The sequence below is a fragment of the Physeter macrocephalus genome, chromosome 5 (assembly GCF_002837175.3).
Source record: "Physeter macrocephalus isolate SW-GA chromosome 5, ASM283717v5, whole genome shotgun sequence".
NCBI lineage: Eukaryota > Metazoa > Chordata > Mammalia > Artiodactyla > Physeteridae > Physeter > Physeter macrocephalus.
In genome coordinates, this window is record NC_041218.1 from 14,841,834 (window position 1) to 14,859,240 (window position 17,407).

General features: G+C 36.9%; 1 protein-coding gene across 9 annotated transcripts in view; it reads right to left on the reverse strand.

The window, feature by feature from the left end:
• The window catches only part of UBN2 (ubinuclein 2), a 90,204-nt gene that overhangs the window by 6,723 nt on the left and 66,074 nt on the right, over window positions 1–17,407 (reverse strand). For 6 of the 9 annotated variants that reach the window (XM_055084801.1, XM_028489677.2, XM_024129145.3 and 3 more), the window contains one exon: window positions 6,218–16,491. In XM_055084801.1, coding sequence (XP_054940776.1) covers window positions 16,387–16,491 — 105 coding nt within the window. In that variant the 3' untranslated portion in view covers window positions 6,218–16,386. Of the gene's footprint in view, window positions 1–6,217; window positions 16,492–17,407 lie in introns of those variants that run through there. The other 3 variants (XR_003679706.2, XR_003679705.2, XR_003679704.2) reach the window with 2 other exon arrangements.

A 17,407-nucleotide genomic window follows, 5' to 3' on the forward strand; every position in this document is an offset into this window, starting at 1 on the left:
CAAATGTAAAATAGATAGCTAGTGGGAAGCAGCCTCATAGCACAGGGAGATCAGCTCGGTGCTTTGTGACCACCTAGAGGGGTGGGATAGGGAGGTTGGGAGGGAGACGCAAGAGGGAGGGAATATGGGGACATATGTGTAGGTACAGCTGATTCACTTTGTTATAAAGCAGAAACTAACACACCATTGTAAAGCAATTATATTCCAATAAAGATGTTAAAAAACATAGATATAACCAAAACTAACATAACATTGTAAATCAACTATATTTCAATTAAAAAAAAGAAGAAAAGATATAACCATAGGGGCTTCCCTGGTGGCGCAGTGGTTGAGAATCTGCCTGCTAATGCAGGGGACACGGGTTCGAGCCCTGGTCTGGGAGGATCCCACATGCTGCGGAGCAACTAGGCCCGTGAGCCACAACTACTGAGCCTGCGCATCTGGAGCCTGTGCTCCGCAACAAGAGAGGCCGCGATAGTGAGAGGCCCGCACACCGTGATGAAGAGTGGTCCCCGCTTGCCACAACTAGAGAAAGCCCTCGCACAGGAATGAAGACCCAACACAGCAAAAATAAATAAATTAATAAACTCCTACCCCCAACATCTTAAAAAAAAAAAAAAGATATAACCATAATGAACTCAATAAAACTCATGGTTCCTTGAAAAGCTAATAAGAACAAACCTCTGCCAAGACTGAATAAGAAAAAGGCAGAAGATGCACATAAACAAAACAGAGAATGAGAACAGGAAAACAAATAGAGATGCAACAGAGGTTATAAGAATAAAAAATATTATGAATACATTTCTAAGAAATTTTCTGCAAGGGGGTTGATTTTACATAGGTGTTATAGGAAAAGCACTTGACATAATGCAGCTCAAACTTATGATCAAGATTTCCAGAAAATTAGGAATAGAATTTACTTAACTTCATAAAAACTATAAACCAGAAATATAGAATAAACGCTATACTTAATGGAGAAAATTTAGATATTTTCCCATTAAAATAAGAAACAAAGATGGGAACTCCCTGGCGGTCCAGTGGTTAGGACTTGATGCTTTCACTGCCGTGGGCCCAGGTTCAATCCCTGGTCGGTGAACTAAGATCTCACAAGCCATGAAGTGTGGCCAAAAAAAAAAAGAAGGAAACAAAGGTGGCATTTTCACAGCTACTGTCTAACATAGTACTTATTAAAGAGTCTAATGCTCTAAAATAAGACATAAAAAGTGAAAAAAACTGGGAGATTAAACTGCCATTATTTGTAGAGTGTATGATTAACTCAGTTGAAAAGTTAATAAAATAATCAGACAAGTTATTAGAATAAGAGAGTACAGCAAAGTTGCTGGATACAAACGCAACTTGTGAAAATCAACAGCATTCCCTGATCCCAGCAAAAGTCACTAGAAAACATAACAGAGATTAACATACCATACTTAAAATCTACAACTATAAAATACCTAGAAATCAATACACAAACAATACCTTTACAGAGAAAATTTAAAAGCTTTGCTAGAAGACATGAAAGAGGATTTAAATAAATGAAGAGATATACCATGAGTGAGGTAATTTAACATTAAAGATTCCATTCTTTGTAAACTACAAATTAAATTCAATCCTAATAAATATTTCAGCTAGATTTTTTGAATGCAACTTGAAGATTTTATTCTAAAATTTATATAGAAGAGTAACAATTCACGATTAGTTGAGTGAACATGGAGGAACAAAGAGGGAGACTCTGCCTACTAAATATTAAGGGAGACTATAAGTCTACACTGGTATGGAAATAAAAAGAACAATGGAATGGAATTGAGCTCAGAATAGACCATTGCATATATGAGTATTTGACATATGATAAAAATGGCACCAAAAATGGGAGAAATACTGACTTACTAAATGGTGCTGGGAAAAAACTGGCCCACTAAATGAAGAAAAATAAAGCTGGACCCCTACATTATACAAGGTATATTGGACAACAGATGGATTCTAAATGAAAAACCGAATATTCAAAGAGAATGTAGGAGGATATCTTTGTGATCTAGGGGAAGGGAAATATTTCATTAACAAACCCCTCAAAACATAAATTAGACAAAAACTGACTATTAAAAAAGGTTTTCTGGTCAATAAAGGATGGCATAGGCAAAGTTAAAAAGACAGGTAATAGACTAAAATATCTGACATGTCTGAAACTGTTGAGAGATTATTATCACAACAAAAAGATGAAAATGCAATAGAATGAGAAGAGATGAACAGGCAATTTGCAGACCACCTATAGCTTTTCTCATGGTAATAAGGCATTGGAGACACCCTAGGTATCCACCTCTAGGAGGACGGATATGCAGAAAGTGGTGGACGCATCATATGAAATACTATGCAACACGTAGGATGTACAGAGAGCAACGTGGACCAATGTAAGTGAGAAAAGTAGAAAACAGCACAATTTATAGCACAGGACCATTTATATAAATTAAAATTGCATACACACAAAATAACACTACAAGTTTCAGAAGGATGCATGCATAACAAGGGGCACGTATCAAAGAGTAAGGGTGGGTACCTTTGGGACAGAGGGAGTGGGGACTAAGGAAGGAAGGAGAAACCTAATTTATAATAAAATGAGGAAATGAGATCTTGTATTAAGTGATGAAAACCATGTGCTATGGATTGAGGCACATGATTAATGCACTGCTTTGCATCTGAGGTACAATAAAGCAGAAATAAACTATATACAACACATACTAACATACAGCTTGGAAATGCAGCAGCCAATTGCCTATGAAGGGAGAGGCAGTAGTTGTCAGAGGGCTACCTGTGAAACCTGACACTTCGAATGCCAGGGCAGAGACAGATGGCTGGCTCTTGGTGACACTCAATCAGTCGATAAAGCTTTACCCAAACTAGGTTTACCTCTAGACGGCTCACTTATATGAATCGAAAGATTCCCTTAACTGTTTTGTTTAATAGACTTCATTTTTAGAGCAGTCTCCCTTTACTTTTTATGCCAGGGGTTTGACACCTGCGATGAAAGAATTTTAACTGATATTTATCCACTCCTGTACTTTTAAATATATATATATTTTTAAAGGTTTTTTAAAACACTGGTTTCACTTCTATATTTGGGGAAATTAGGAGAGCAAGAGGAAGCATGAATTTCAGAAGAAAAAGGCAGAAAAGAGACAGAATAATAGTAGCCACCATTCATTAGCTCTTCTTATGTGCTAGGCACTATGCTAGGTGCTTTCCATATCTCGTCTCTAATTCAACAACAAACCCCACCACTGGGAACTATGCCGGCAGAAATGAGGAAACAGGCTGAAAGGAGATCCACATCTTGTCTAAAGTGCCACAGCTTCAGAATGGGGACCTGAGAACCCAAGGCTGTTTAATGTCAGCCTATTCTGCACGCTGTGCCACCCTACCAGAACAAAGATAGTGGGAAAGAGTGCAAGGTCAGACACAGGGACACAGAAGAGGTAACTATACACGGAGACGGAGAAAACAAGCCATGTCAAGGCACCTGTTGATGAGGAAGAGCAATCATACGAGAGGATCCCTGCTTCAGAGGGGGCTGTTACCGTCCTTTGAAAAGCTCATGGTCCCGCCTGCGAGCTAACGCAACCCTTCGTGCACCGAGAAGCAGTTCTTTCACTTCCAATTTTCAAAACTCTGTTTTAGAAAAGATTTATTTTCTCAAGTATTCCTCGAAGCTTTACATAGATATGATTCCAGACACCAACTTTCAAATCTGGAATGTCAGTCACTATTATCCATTACAAAACAAACTTTTGACTGTTGGTTTGATATGCATACACAGACTGCAGATACCTAAAGGATATCACAATGTGACCTGCGATAGTTATCTAACTGCCCATTAATAAAGAACGGATACAATAAATTATGGTACTATAACTATGGAATACTACGAGCTGTCAAAAAGTACAAGACAGACCTTTACGTACTGTGCGGGATAATCTCCAAGGTAATTAAGAAAAATGCTAGGTATGGTAGAGCAGATAAGTACACTAAATTTATGTTAAAAGGTCAGATGCATATTTATAGTTTTAACTGGAGAAGTTGGTAGCAGTGGTCGGTCTGAGGGAGGAAAATGGGGCCACGGGTAGGAAGGATGCTTTGCGTTCACTGTATAATCATGTATTTGGTACTTTTTTTCTTTTTAACTAAGTGCAAGAATAATCTTTTCCAGAAAAAATCTTTACTTTAAACCAAGCAGTTCAGGTGTGTCATACCTCTAAGCCAGATCCAATTTGGGGATCTAGCAGGGTCTGAGTGGAAGAAATAAATTCTTTTCTTTTCCCTTCTCCCAGTGATGAGACAGCAAGAGGCTCCTTCCCATTTCTTTCCCCTTTCCTCAACTAAGTCCACCTACTGTTTCTTAAAAAAAACCCCAAACCAAAAAACTTGCTCCTGTTATCCATGTTCATTGAAAATACATTTAAGTAAAGGGATAAAGAAAAAAGCATTCATTTCACCAATCTTTATACTTTGGCGTGTATGTCCCTCCCTATATTTTTTTCTGTGCCTATCTATGTGCATTAACACTTATAACTGTTCTTTTATTTAATACATGGACATCTTCATCATTTCTTATGTTAAAACAATTTTGTTTAGTAGTATTATTTTTATTTACTTAACCAATCCCCTCTAGCACATTAGATTGGTTCAAACTTTTATTGTCATGAGCAGCACAGATGAACACACTTGTACAGAAACCTTTGTACAAGGCCATTTTTCCCTTACAATAAGTTTGTAAAAGCAAAGTAGCTCCATCACCAATTTGTTAACTTCTGCCTTCGAGCTCCATCTATAGTTGTCGATTTTCGTAACTAGCCACACTCTTTTCTGTGCCAAAGCTAAGGTCTGAGACGGTTTCTTGACTACATAGACAAGTGTAAAACGTACTTCCTGCTTTGGAGTTTTCTATACTCCTTTGAACCAGCCCCCCTTCCGGACACTGTCCCTCATTCAACTCTAGAGAACTGGTTGCATTTCTCTGCTTACTTCTCGGCTCTCTAAACTGACTTGGTTATTCTGAAATCCTTAACTCCTTGGGCCATGTTTTTTCTTCTTAACTTTAAAAATATATATACTATATAATAAATAATAAAACAGAACTAGTATGAATGATAATAAAAGCTAACATTTACCTAGTACTTCCTATGTGTCATTGTGCTAAGTGCTTCACATGCCTTGTATAATTTAATGTTAATTGAAGTTACATGAAAAAAAGTATTCCATGGTCAAATAAGCTTGAGGAAATTATGAGTTGAAAAAATCTGGTTTAACGATGGCACCTTTAATATGTTAACATACATTTACAAGATGGTGACAACGAAGTTAAGTGTAGTCTTATTATTTAACTACAGATTTCTTGTTACTCTCAAGAACACACTTGCAAAACTGTCCTTAAATGTTACCAGTTTTTCGTAAAAGCACTTGCAGCCTACCCTCCTCCCTGCATGAGGACCATGCCTTTTAAATTCTTCATCCTGATGACAATGCACTGAAAATACACTTAAGTACCACGACTCTTATATTTGGGGGCTTATGTTCTTTTCTCTATCTTCTATGCACATATACACTTATAAATGACAAAACTGTTCAATTTCTCTGACAAGTTGCTTTCTATCTTTTCATCCTTTTCCCACACTCTACCTGGATTTCTAAGGTTGAATTCTTTTTTAAATTTTTTCTCACACACACACACACACACCCACACCCCCCTATAACCTGAAGGAAGAACCTGGTAAGGCTGCATTCCAGACTCCCACAGTCTGGCTTCTGCTACTCACCCCAATGTCTACCTCATACCAGCCTGGCCTCCTTCCTGTTTGTTCCTGACTCTGCTCAGGACGCTCCCTTTTCCTCCTTCCCAGCCAAATCCCACTTACTCTTGGAGGCCCAGTTCAAATGCCATCAACTTGACAATTCTCCCCAGATCTTTCCAATCCAATCTCTCCCCTGCTCTGAACTCAAATGTCAGATGGCCACGGACCACACCTTCGTAATAAATTTTGAACTGTTGTCTTTTAACTTCTCATGTGATTGCAAACTGTAAATATATGGAGGGTGGGGACTATGCCCTCACTTCTGTATCCCACAGCGCCTAGCACAGCGTGAAACAGGCAAGAGATACTCAACCACCACTGAAAGAATGAGATATTAAAATCCAAGTTAGTCCAATGATACAACAGACACGAGAATAATATGTACATTCCTCTTTATTTAATACAACAAACACATAACACATACAAAAAGAAAAAACACTCATGTAAAAGGCCCTGTCACAAAGGATAGACAGGAAAACATCTACACCGAATCAAATAAGGCTCCTGCTTTAAAACAGGGGTTTGCTTAGCTACACCTGGAATATGAGCAAGGCTGTTACGAAAAAAAAAAAAAAGAAATCCCTGCACTGAAGGAGTATATCAATGGGGTCAATTTACTAAATTCACAGATCCACATTTAGGAATGTTCAAGTCCTCTCATATGTCCAAAATTCATCAGGATTTTATGAAATGTGATTTTTTTTTTTTTTTTGGTTAAAAAAATTTACCTGTCCTTCTTTCTTCTTAGAAAATAGTGACAAGAGCTCTTTAAAAACTACAGACCAGCAAACCACCCAAAGTTTGGAAAGCTTTACCACTAAAGTTCAAAAAGTGTGTAGAACTGAGAATTCAAAGGCAAGATGGCAGTGGGAAGAAGAATTTAACTTAGTCATTTCCTGGTCAATCACTAGGAAATACGATGGGAACAGCTAGGCTCAGTGCAGGGTTCAGTAGCAGCAGTTTGTCCATATTCCTGCTCTCATTAGAGCCGGAAATTAAACAAGCACCAGTTCATCTCAAAAGAGCCTTATACAAACACACACACATACATACCCACACCCATCCACATGTCGTCACCACCCCATTTTATTTAAATTTATTATTATTATTTTTTTACTAAAATAATACAAAAAAGGGAGACAGGTATATTTACAAAAATCCATGGCTGGTACAGTACATAATTTTTAAGACACACTAAATGCTACAATCTTTCAGGTCCTGAGATTATTACAAATATCAACTCAAAGCTGTGTTCAGGTCCAGTTTTAAAGGAGGAAAAAAAATCCCAAAATATTAAGTCACACACTTATTTAAAATACAGTATATCCCTTCAAGTTAGCAAAAACACACCTCCCTATAAACAAATGCAGTACAGTAACCAGGGCCTTTCACCCGGAGGAGCAACAATTATGTAGGCTCCTTCCTTCAAGACTCGTTGTAAAACATGTTGGCATCTATATCAAGTGTGGAGGCGGCTAAAGTAAGAGCATGATGTGTAACTGGAGGGAAGCTCCTCTACAGAGTGAACATTCACTGTATAAATAAGTCCTGTTTTTCCTTCTGTTACCAAACAAAAGTCTTTCCTTTATGAAAATTCATACCGCAAGGGTTGGAAATATGTGCTTTAACCCAGACTAAAAATCAGAATCCTTATTTCCAATCATTTATAGCAAATAGGCCTGCAGTCCCACAATAAGTTTTGCAACTGCAAATAAATTTTCTTGCTTGTAATAAAAGAGAAAACACTCATCACTTGGTTACCGTGGTAGAGAACTTTGATTAACACATTACTGGGGGCACAAAATTTTCACCAGCCAGAGATTTCCTTTCCGTTTCTTTTAAGCTTTACAATGTTTAGCGAGCAACAAACAAGGGCAAGCTCCAGATTTACATACTCTTCTTAAGAACAATTAGATATTTTTGATACATTCTATAAGACAGCTTTTCAATGACAGCCAACAAAAGAACAGTACAAAGCTTGAATCCTTTCTCTGGAGGCTGGCCCGGAAATTATATATAGGTTGGAAACCTACCTCTACTGGTGAAAGGGCCCCTTGCTTATCTGAAGGTCTCAGAAGGTATATGTAATTAATTATGTAAGCATAGCCAGGATTTTAAAAGTTGGCCAAACTTGGTCAACTTTCCGACTACCTATATAAAACAGTAATACATTTATCAACTGAGAATAACTTCTCTTTTAATGCCTCTGGCCAAAATTGGGGTAATTCTTGGTAATTTCACAGGTACAGGAAAGAAAACCCAATATGCGGGCACAGGGCACACTACCCCTGCAAACAGAAGAGAGAAGCAAAAAAAAGGAGGGAAGTGTATGGCCGCAAGGACAGAAAATATAATATAGCTGAGATGTGACAAATAAAGGGCAGGCTGTCACACAGAAAAACATGCCACTTGGCTGGTCTTGGTTACTGCTGACTCCTAAATGTGCTTAGAGGGTAGATGGAGCTGTTAACTTCAAAAACAGAAGTATCTCCAAGTTATCTTAGGTAATAATCATCTTGTTTGTATTTCAATTAGGTTTCCATTAGTGCTTTATTACAAAATATTTTAAAACTAGATTAAAATAGAATTATATTATTATTGGCAAATGGGAGCAAATAATGTATAGAGAGTTTTCTGAGGAACATAAAATTGGTACTAAGGATTCATATGGCCTATCTGACTCAGACCTTTGCAAAGTAGGTTTATTCCAGGGGAAGTAATGAAAATAAGCAAGGCAGAGTATGATGTGAAATAAGAGCCCTAACAAAGGTCCGTGTCTCTTCTGAATAATCTTGAAAAGTACTGAGGAAGCCATGCAATGTAGCTACTACTACATTATACAGTAATCTATTTTTAACACAAAGAAGAGAAAAATAATTCAGGTCACCAGTGATGACTCTAAGCTCTGGACATATAGACCCCTTTGATTTTACTGCTGAGATTTTTAAAAGTATTCTTGACCTGTTTGGGTAACAGTTCGGAAAAGTGTCCAAAATTTAAGTACTAACCCGATCTAAAATGTACATATGTAAGAAAGGCTGGAAAAAAGAAGTATTACAGTATGAGGAAACTAAACAAAGATCACAAATAGTAATACTTTCAAGCAAATGGTACTTTGGGAGTATCTGAGAAAAATGTAATTTAATACGAAGTTATTCAAAAGCAGTCTGATTAAAATCCTACCAGTCCCTGTCTGAGTCTGTGCTGGGATGTAAACAGTCTCCTAGAAATGCCTATAGTCTTTACTTTTGAATTCAGTGGGAACACAGCATAGATGGCCAATGTGAGTGAGAAAAGGAGGTGAAAGACAGTTTAACCTTTCCTCCCGACGCTTAGCAACTTATATTCTAGTGTAGCAATCGGTTGATGGAATGGTTAACTGAAGAGCTCAGACTAGAGGAAAGAAGAATGAAGACTAAAGGAAGAAAGAATAAGAATTTGACATTAATATTCAAAGCTTTTTAATTATAGTCTGACCATCTGTTTAGCTCCACAAACCTGAACACTATGCCACAGAATCTAAAACTTTTCTCAGAATTGAACACTGGGATGGTTTTATCTTCACAACCCAAAGACATTCCATGATTCTAACTACAATTTGCACCAGATCTGTACTTAGTTTTTGAATATAAAGTTCACATTTTAGGATAGATGAACACACAAAATATCTCTATTTTTATGTTTCCATTAATTTTCCCTAGAGGAACAAACACACATTCAACAAAACCCTTATGCCTTATTTCTTTGGGAAGAAATCTTAATTAACATCTGTTATTCAAAGAATGGAAAAAAGAGAAAAAGTGTGGAAAATTTGTGTGTTTATCTGCATAGTTGATATTTAGAGGCTACTAACTAAGGCTTTATCTGGAGAAAGCAACAGAAAAACCAAAAAGTGACTTTTAAGGAAAAACATCCTATCACTAGAGATTAAATGGGCCTCAGCCAGTTCTGGGAATTAACCCAGAGGCTTTGTCTGCTCGGGCCTGGCGCTTTCTGCTGACTCACTTACACTGGATAAATTTGTTCCTCATCCCCCTACATTCTCTTTCCTGACCCTGAATATGTGCTACAGTTTAAATCTACACACCCCCTAACAAATGTTGCTAAGCATTTAGCTCAGAGAGGCGGCATCCATTTTTTCCTGTTGTTGTTGTTTCCAACGATAAATGGAAAATTCTATGTATTACTGCTTAATATACCCAGCGGAGGGTAGGATAAGATGACCTTCCTTTCCTCTTTGGAGTTGAGCAAAACATGTTTCCTTCTACCCCCGCCCTCCCCACCCCTCCCCAGCTATAGGAAAAGAATCCTGCCTCCCCCCTCTCCCATTTTCCTACCACCTGAGCAGCTGATGGCTCCAACTCTTTCACCGTTGAAGAAGCATAAATTACAAAGGTAGACTGGCTAAAAGTACACCCAGCTGACTGTATGTAGTGCTTGCCCCTTCAGTGCAAAGCTGGATAAACCTGTAGTTACAGCAAGAGTACACAATCTCGATTTATAAGAAGGAGGAGACTCCCATTCATTCTTAGAAAGTTAAAAGTTTAGCTATCCATCACTAAACAAGTCATATAAGGAAATCAAGACTGAGAATATGGCAAAGTGAGGCAGATACAATGTTTGGGATCATTAATCAGCTCCAATAAGCAATCGTCCAAGCTTTAGCTATAGCTTCAGCTCCACAACCTCGGCAAAAATCACACGTGTAATAATAGCATAAATGGCTAAAAAAAATCTACTTATAATTAAGAAACTTAGTGTTATTTACCCCCTCCTCACTTATTAACCTGAAACTAAGCATTTTATCCAACCACAAATATATGTTTAAATAACAAATATGTATCTAAATTAGAATTCCAGTGATTTTTTTAAAACTTAAAAATCATATGGTACTTTTTTATACCCATCATAGGGAAACATTTTTTAGCCTCTGCAGGAAAATGATAATACTTTTTTAATTATATAGGACATTTTAGAAAAACTCAAAATATTTTTGAAAAAGTCTCTGATATCCCTGGGAGGTAGGTGAATATTATTATACCCAATTTTCTAATGGGTAATCTGAGGCACAAAGGTTAAATGATATTCCCCCTAAACATAGTAATTCAAGAGTAACATGACTGAACTGAGGCTACCTGATAACAGTCTTGCTATCAGGTAACACTACCAGGAGCCTCTGCTTTCTCCTTTTTGGCCACCAGTCTCCTCAGTTAAAATGTAGTTAAAAGGGGGCATTTGTTAGATGTATCTGTACTGGGCTTTGAGGATTGGTTCAATTTAGTCTCCCTTAACATGTCACATCTGTTTTCAACAAGAAACAGATGAATATTAGCTATCGAATATTATGTTATTTTGCTCAAGGGAGAAACATAAATAACCATGAAATTGTATTAAGCCAAATGTAATTATTTGGCAAATAAGAAAACTGAAGCTCTCTCAAGAATGCTATGGGTTATATGAGCGTTTTTCCTCAGAATCTGAAGTCTTTCTACTTCTAAGCTTACTAACCTTTTGACAGATATGCAGCTATATGAATTCTTCAAAAATTATTTCCCAGAAGAACACATGATACATTTTTAATATTGACAAAGTTGCTAACTTCCTTCAAGACTCAGAAACAATACCATGGTTCTAACTCTAGCTCTCCCATGTCTTTAGTCTTGCCTGCCGTGTGTACCTTATCAACCTGACCCAGAAAGACTCTAAGATTCTTGTTATTCCAATGCTTTCTCTAGTATTATGCAAGCCAAGTTTGAAGGGCACAGAGTAGTGGATTACATCCAGGAATAGTCAATGAGTCCACTAAATTTATTTTACTTGTAATAACTGACTTTATATTTATATCTATATCTATATATCTATATCTATATATATATCTATATCTATCTCTATATCTATATATATATAGTTATAGTTGTTGTTGCTGTTGACTTCTACAAACAGATATTCAAAGGGGGAAAACAGTGTCTTGTGAAAAGACAATTTCCCAATCTACCCATTTGAATTGACTAAAAGCAATGGAATAAACAAGGCAGTTTTGCAAGCATTAATAGGGGAGTGCTTAGAAAGGATGCAACGGTACAGCAGCTACTAGTTTTGTATATATATTACATATGTATACATATATATACAGACATATATATGTATGCACGTATGTATGTATCTTACGCATATATCCATATTCATATAAGGAAAAGGAAGACTATTACAGCATGACATGATCTTGGCAAGTTTTGAGATTCTTCCTCCTGAATCCCCTGATGTATTAGCCTGTACTTTAGGATATCTGAGAGCAGTTTCAAAAGAAGGGAAAAAAGAAAGAAAAAAAAGGCACTTAACAAAGACAAAGGCCTGAACCGAGTACGTTTTAGGAGTAATAGAAGCCATTTTACCAGAGCTAAGAAACGATCTACAGAGTTAAACCTTTCCCCTTAAATTTTATAAAATAAAATTGTTTAACATGTCTGTAATCCGTCATTTACCTACTACTGCATTTTTCTTCCGCATCATTATTACAAAAACAAAATCCCCCTGAAAGCAAAAACAAAAACAAACAAAACAAACAAAAAAACCATCATACATGCACAATAGAAAGTAAAAGTGCCCTTCTGAGAACACAAGGTCAGCAGAAACTACAGTGCTGAAGCATGGGGCAAGTTCTCAAGTTTGGCCTGATTACAGATTTCTCTCACTCTTCTAATTTAAAACAAGACAGAACAAACATCAATGAACAAAAAAAGCAAACAAAAATTCAAAACCTAAATGATGATAAAAAGAATACAGGGACCAGTGTGCTTTTATGGTACACCCCTAAAATAAAGTATCCTAATTCTATACGTGGGTCAAATTATATGACAAAACCTCCTAAAAGTAAAGAACTGTAAATTAGATTAAAGTTGACCATTACAGGCAAAGTTCATTTTACAAATGTAGCAGCAAATCTGATAGATAACTGGAGTTCTAAGAGATGATCCCAAGGGACACAGCGTTCTCATAATCAATGGCAGTTTGAATAACAGTAGAATTCCATTTCAGAAAATGTCTTGAACCAAGTAGAGGTGGAAAGGGGTGTGGTAGAGGGCAACGAGAGGAGAAAGATTAGAGGTGTCTGCCCTTTCCAAACCTGGGTAGTAAACAATTTAGATCTGCTTTGGGAAAAAAAAAATCCTGGGTTAAAAATCTTTTCAGATAAGTTGTTTTCAAACAGGTGTCAAACCCACAGCATTCAAACATGTGTGCACCCGGTTCTTCCTCCTACCTGGGTGATACGATAAACCCTTTTCACGTTCTCTGATATTAAAAAATGTAATTTGGGCTAACAGCATCCATCAAAGGGGTGGTAGGCACGAAAGAATGTACTGACACAATCCTCTGATGACCTCAATATCAAGATTTTGTGACTTCAGATTAACCTCACTTCTTTCCCCAAAACTTAATTTCTTCAGGCTGCTTTAAAATCACGATTTCTTTTACCCACTGATCTCAGAAGCATATGAGAAAGAATTATAATCGACTTATAATTAAATTATTGCTTACATCTATTGTGGAGGCTCTGAATGAGCTTGACACTTTGCTCTCAGTCTCCAACTGAGGCCCAGCACTGCCATCTCTGGAGACAACTCTGCTGACCATTCATTATTGCTCGTGAATACTGAGGATTAACTTGTATGTACAGTAACAGCTTATACATCAGTGAAGGCAATTTAAAATACAAGACAGTTGAAAACAGCTTACTTTTCCTGAATCAAGAATCCCGCTGAATGGGACATAATTGTGTGCTGACTACTTTTACACTGGGATGCTGCTAATGCTCTACAGAAATACGCGTTGCTCTGTAGCCTTTCCAAATTACTCGCCATTTTAAAAAATAACATAATTTGACTTTCAAGTGCAAAAATAGAATATGAGTCACAAGCCTCTGTGCTAAAAAATAACCGATTTGTATGTATGATTTTAGTAAGACAAACTGTAAAAATAGGTGACTGTACAGTATGGACACCATTTTCAATGTTATGGCCTAGAAAAGAAAGAGGTATTTACATGTAGTAACCCTTTGATCATACTTTTTAAGAAATATAAGGATGTGGGTTTCACTTGTACAACATAAAAGGGTAGTCTTGATTGGAGTGGATTACGGTAGTGAGAATGCGGTGCAGTGACGCAGAATCAAGACCGAAGAGAAAAGAACAGAATCTCCACGTATGAGAACTCCTCAGAGCCAAGGGCCTTCGGTTATTTTTACCGGTTAGTTATAAACGATACTGGGGGAAGAACTGATAATCCTGTTCTTCTCTAATGAAGACAGAGTCATCAGGGATCTTCACAAGGCGTGATTCAGAGTTGATGGATTTAAGAAATTAAAGTTGTTACTCCTCAACTGAAAGTCCTAATGAACTTATATATAGATAAATATATGTGTACAGATTTACACATACAGAAGAATACATGCACAACTATCCTCAGGAAGAGAGATTAATGTGCATTCTGACTTCTCTCCTGGTATGGGAAGTAAAACAAAGGCAGCTTCCCAAAGGAAAATTCCTATAGATTAGCAAAGACTTCTTTTTTCTAAATTAAATAAAAGCAAGAGGTATGCTACACTGGAACAACTCAAGAATTGGGTAAGTTTCCCTAGTTAAAAAACCAAACAAACTTTACTCAAACATACTCAATTCAAGTCAAACCTATCTGCACCATCCCAATATCCTTCCAAAATATCCACCAGGGTTGATACAACATTCTTATTTGCTTTACCGGTAAACTAAATTCTTAGAGGCAAGTAATTATATCAATGATTCCTTTGAAATAATCCTTTCCTCTTACTGTAACAAGTTCTTAGAACTAAAGTTTTCAGTTATTAACTTTTTTTTTTTTTTTTTTGCTATAACCAAGCCAATGTGACTCTGAAGTCAAAATATAGGCTTACAGATCTAAAGAGATCTGTGCTAATTTATTCACAGTCCTAAAGCTCTGTGGAACTTCTGCTCATTAAAGTAAAAAAAAAGGGCCTGGTTAATACCCTTATCTGAGTAAACGTTAACAGGATGATTTGTAATGAAAACACAGGCAAGGAATCTTGCTACTACCAATCTGATGCTGGTTTTTTTAGGTTAGTCTGTCATTGTTAATGGATCAAGCTTACACTATTCTTGAGTACAGTTTGAGAACATTCAGAAGCCTAAATAGGAAGAAAAAAGAGAGACTAGAACAATGATGAGGTGAAAAAGAACCCAAACAAAATGTATCCAAACATAACCATAAATTTCTCCCTTAACGTCCTTTGTTGAATATGCTATTTGCATGAGGAAGCTATAATAACGGAGTCTTATTATCTGCAGGTTTACTCACATATCAATACTCTGAGTAAATATTAGTAAAGCTTTAAAATCCCAAATGCTCCAAATCAATTTCACTACACTGGATATAGGGAGTAAAAATACACTATGATTGTTATAAAAATAATCCCCTGTACACATAATGATCCTAATTTAATTCTTCCCTTTAAAATACCATCTTCAAAATTCCAAAAAAAAATACATATATGCCGTTTGAATGACCAATGAAGAAGCATTGTAATGCACACTTATACCTGTTTATATCAATAGCTAATAATCACCTGAAATACCACTAGCTAAAAGAACAGAAGGAGACGTTGTGAACCTGAGGTGATGTTGGGGGAAATTTACAGTTCATACTGGCAGGCCTGCAAAGGCTAAGTGGACCAAAGCCACAGCCCTATATCAAAGATCCCCATTTCTCAAGAGGAAAATGTGAACACAGTCACGTTTTAACATCAAGAATGGAAATAAGAATTAACCAGTCAATACCAGATGCACAAATCACCTGAAGAAGAGAGTTAAGTACCTGCTTCTGAATGGAAGATGTAATTGACCCTTTTACAAAAAGGGAACATCTAAGTTTTGTCTGTTAAGAGCAACGGGCTCAATTTTTTGACTTAAAAGTGTAATACATATCACTGTGCTAAAATGACTTTCCTGAAGCATCTTTAGTCCACTGATTTACATAGGAGTTGCTACACACTGGAGAAGATTCAAGTTTGTTCAGGATTCTAGAGGGTACATTTATACTCAGCTACTGTCTGTATCAGACATAGGGTCATTAACTTTTTTTGTGGCAAATTTGCTGCACAGTCCACCCAGACATGATCATTACTCCTGACAAACTGGCCTAATTTCAGATATATTGTCTTTTATTATGCAATTATGTCTACAAGTGTTCAGATCCAACCCCCAGGATGGATGGAGTTTACCCAAATCCTCAATTTCCTTCTTCCTCCCCCGGGAAAAATCAAATCTGTATTTCTGTGGGTTTGACAACTGAGTCTCTTTCAAGTCAGTTAATATGGTAACTTTGTCTTTCTTTAGAAGAGACCAAAGGTCACTAACTTTGCACATTTCTTCCTCCTGCACCTGGCTTTACTCAAGTAATGTTTTCTTTTCTTTTTCCTCCTCACCACAGTGCTTGGGACGAGAGAATGTAAACATCGACAGAACAGCAGCCCTATGACCACATGAGTACTTTTCCATCAGGTAGATTCCATCAGCCAGCCGAGTGTGTCATCTCCTTTGCTTGCTGGGAAGTCACTGAGATTTCCGTGGTAATTTAGTGTCCCCTTTACTTTGGCCTCCATCTGAGAAAAGAGATGTTTAATTGGTATGGGTCAGCATGTAATAAAAAATAAAAACAAAGCAAAAAGAACAATTAACTTTTAATTTTCACGTGGATGATGACATTGCTAAAAAGATAACCTTCAGTACCTTACATGTTATAGCATTATAGAGGCTGAGAACAGAAAGGAGATAAAAACTCAACAAGAATGACCCTCTCACCTCAAATGACTACGGTTTAATTGGTTTTCAGTGTCCTACAAATACTATTTCAACAAGTATTTATTATCTACCTCACTGTGAACTGTGTCAAATGCTGTGAGGATTATAAAGAAACATAAAAGACATAATCCCCCTCCTTCAAGGGACCTAACACATTTTTTGATTCCTTTAGAAGACAAGGTCAATTTCATTTTCTTGCAAGTGAGATTAAATTTCCTGCCATGACACAGCATTTAATAACTCTCAATTATATATGTAAATGATTGGACCACACTGGTAGTGAAAACTCCAGCTGAGTCTTTGTTTCAGTCCTAACCTGGCAAAAGTTGTAAAAGGTAGGAAAGTTTGCTACTGGAAAACAATGGTGTCTTAGTTTTACATGTGGCTATGTAACTTTTACTGGGAAAATGTTGATCACTCTACTTAAACTGGACACGAGTAGGGCCCAGTGACCTCGAGAGACAGCAGAATATAGAGAAAATCTCTAATAGATCATTCATTGTCTTAGCAAGGAAAATTAAGCCCCCACCAGGCCTGAGAGAAAAAGAGGGAGGCACGGAAGGGCAGAAATACACAGGTGTAAAGGAACAAATTATTGCATTCAGTAACAATCTTAAGGCTGGAGGAGACCACAAAAGTCACAATGCTAAGTTCACTCGTGTGAAACCTAAATTACTCGGGTGAAACATAAGCAAAACAAAAAAACTGCCTCCACTG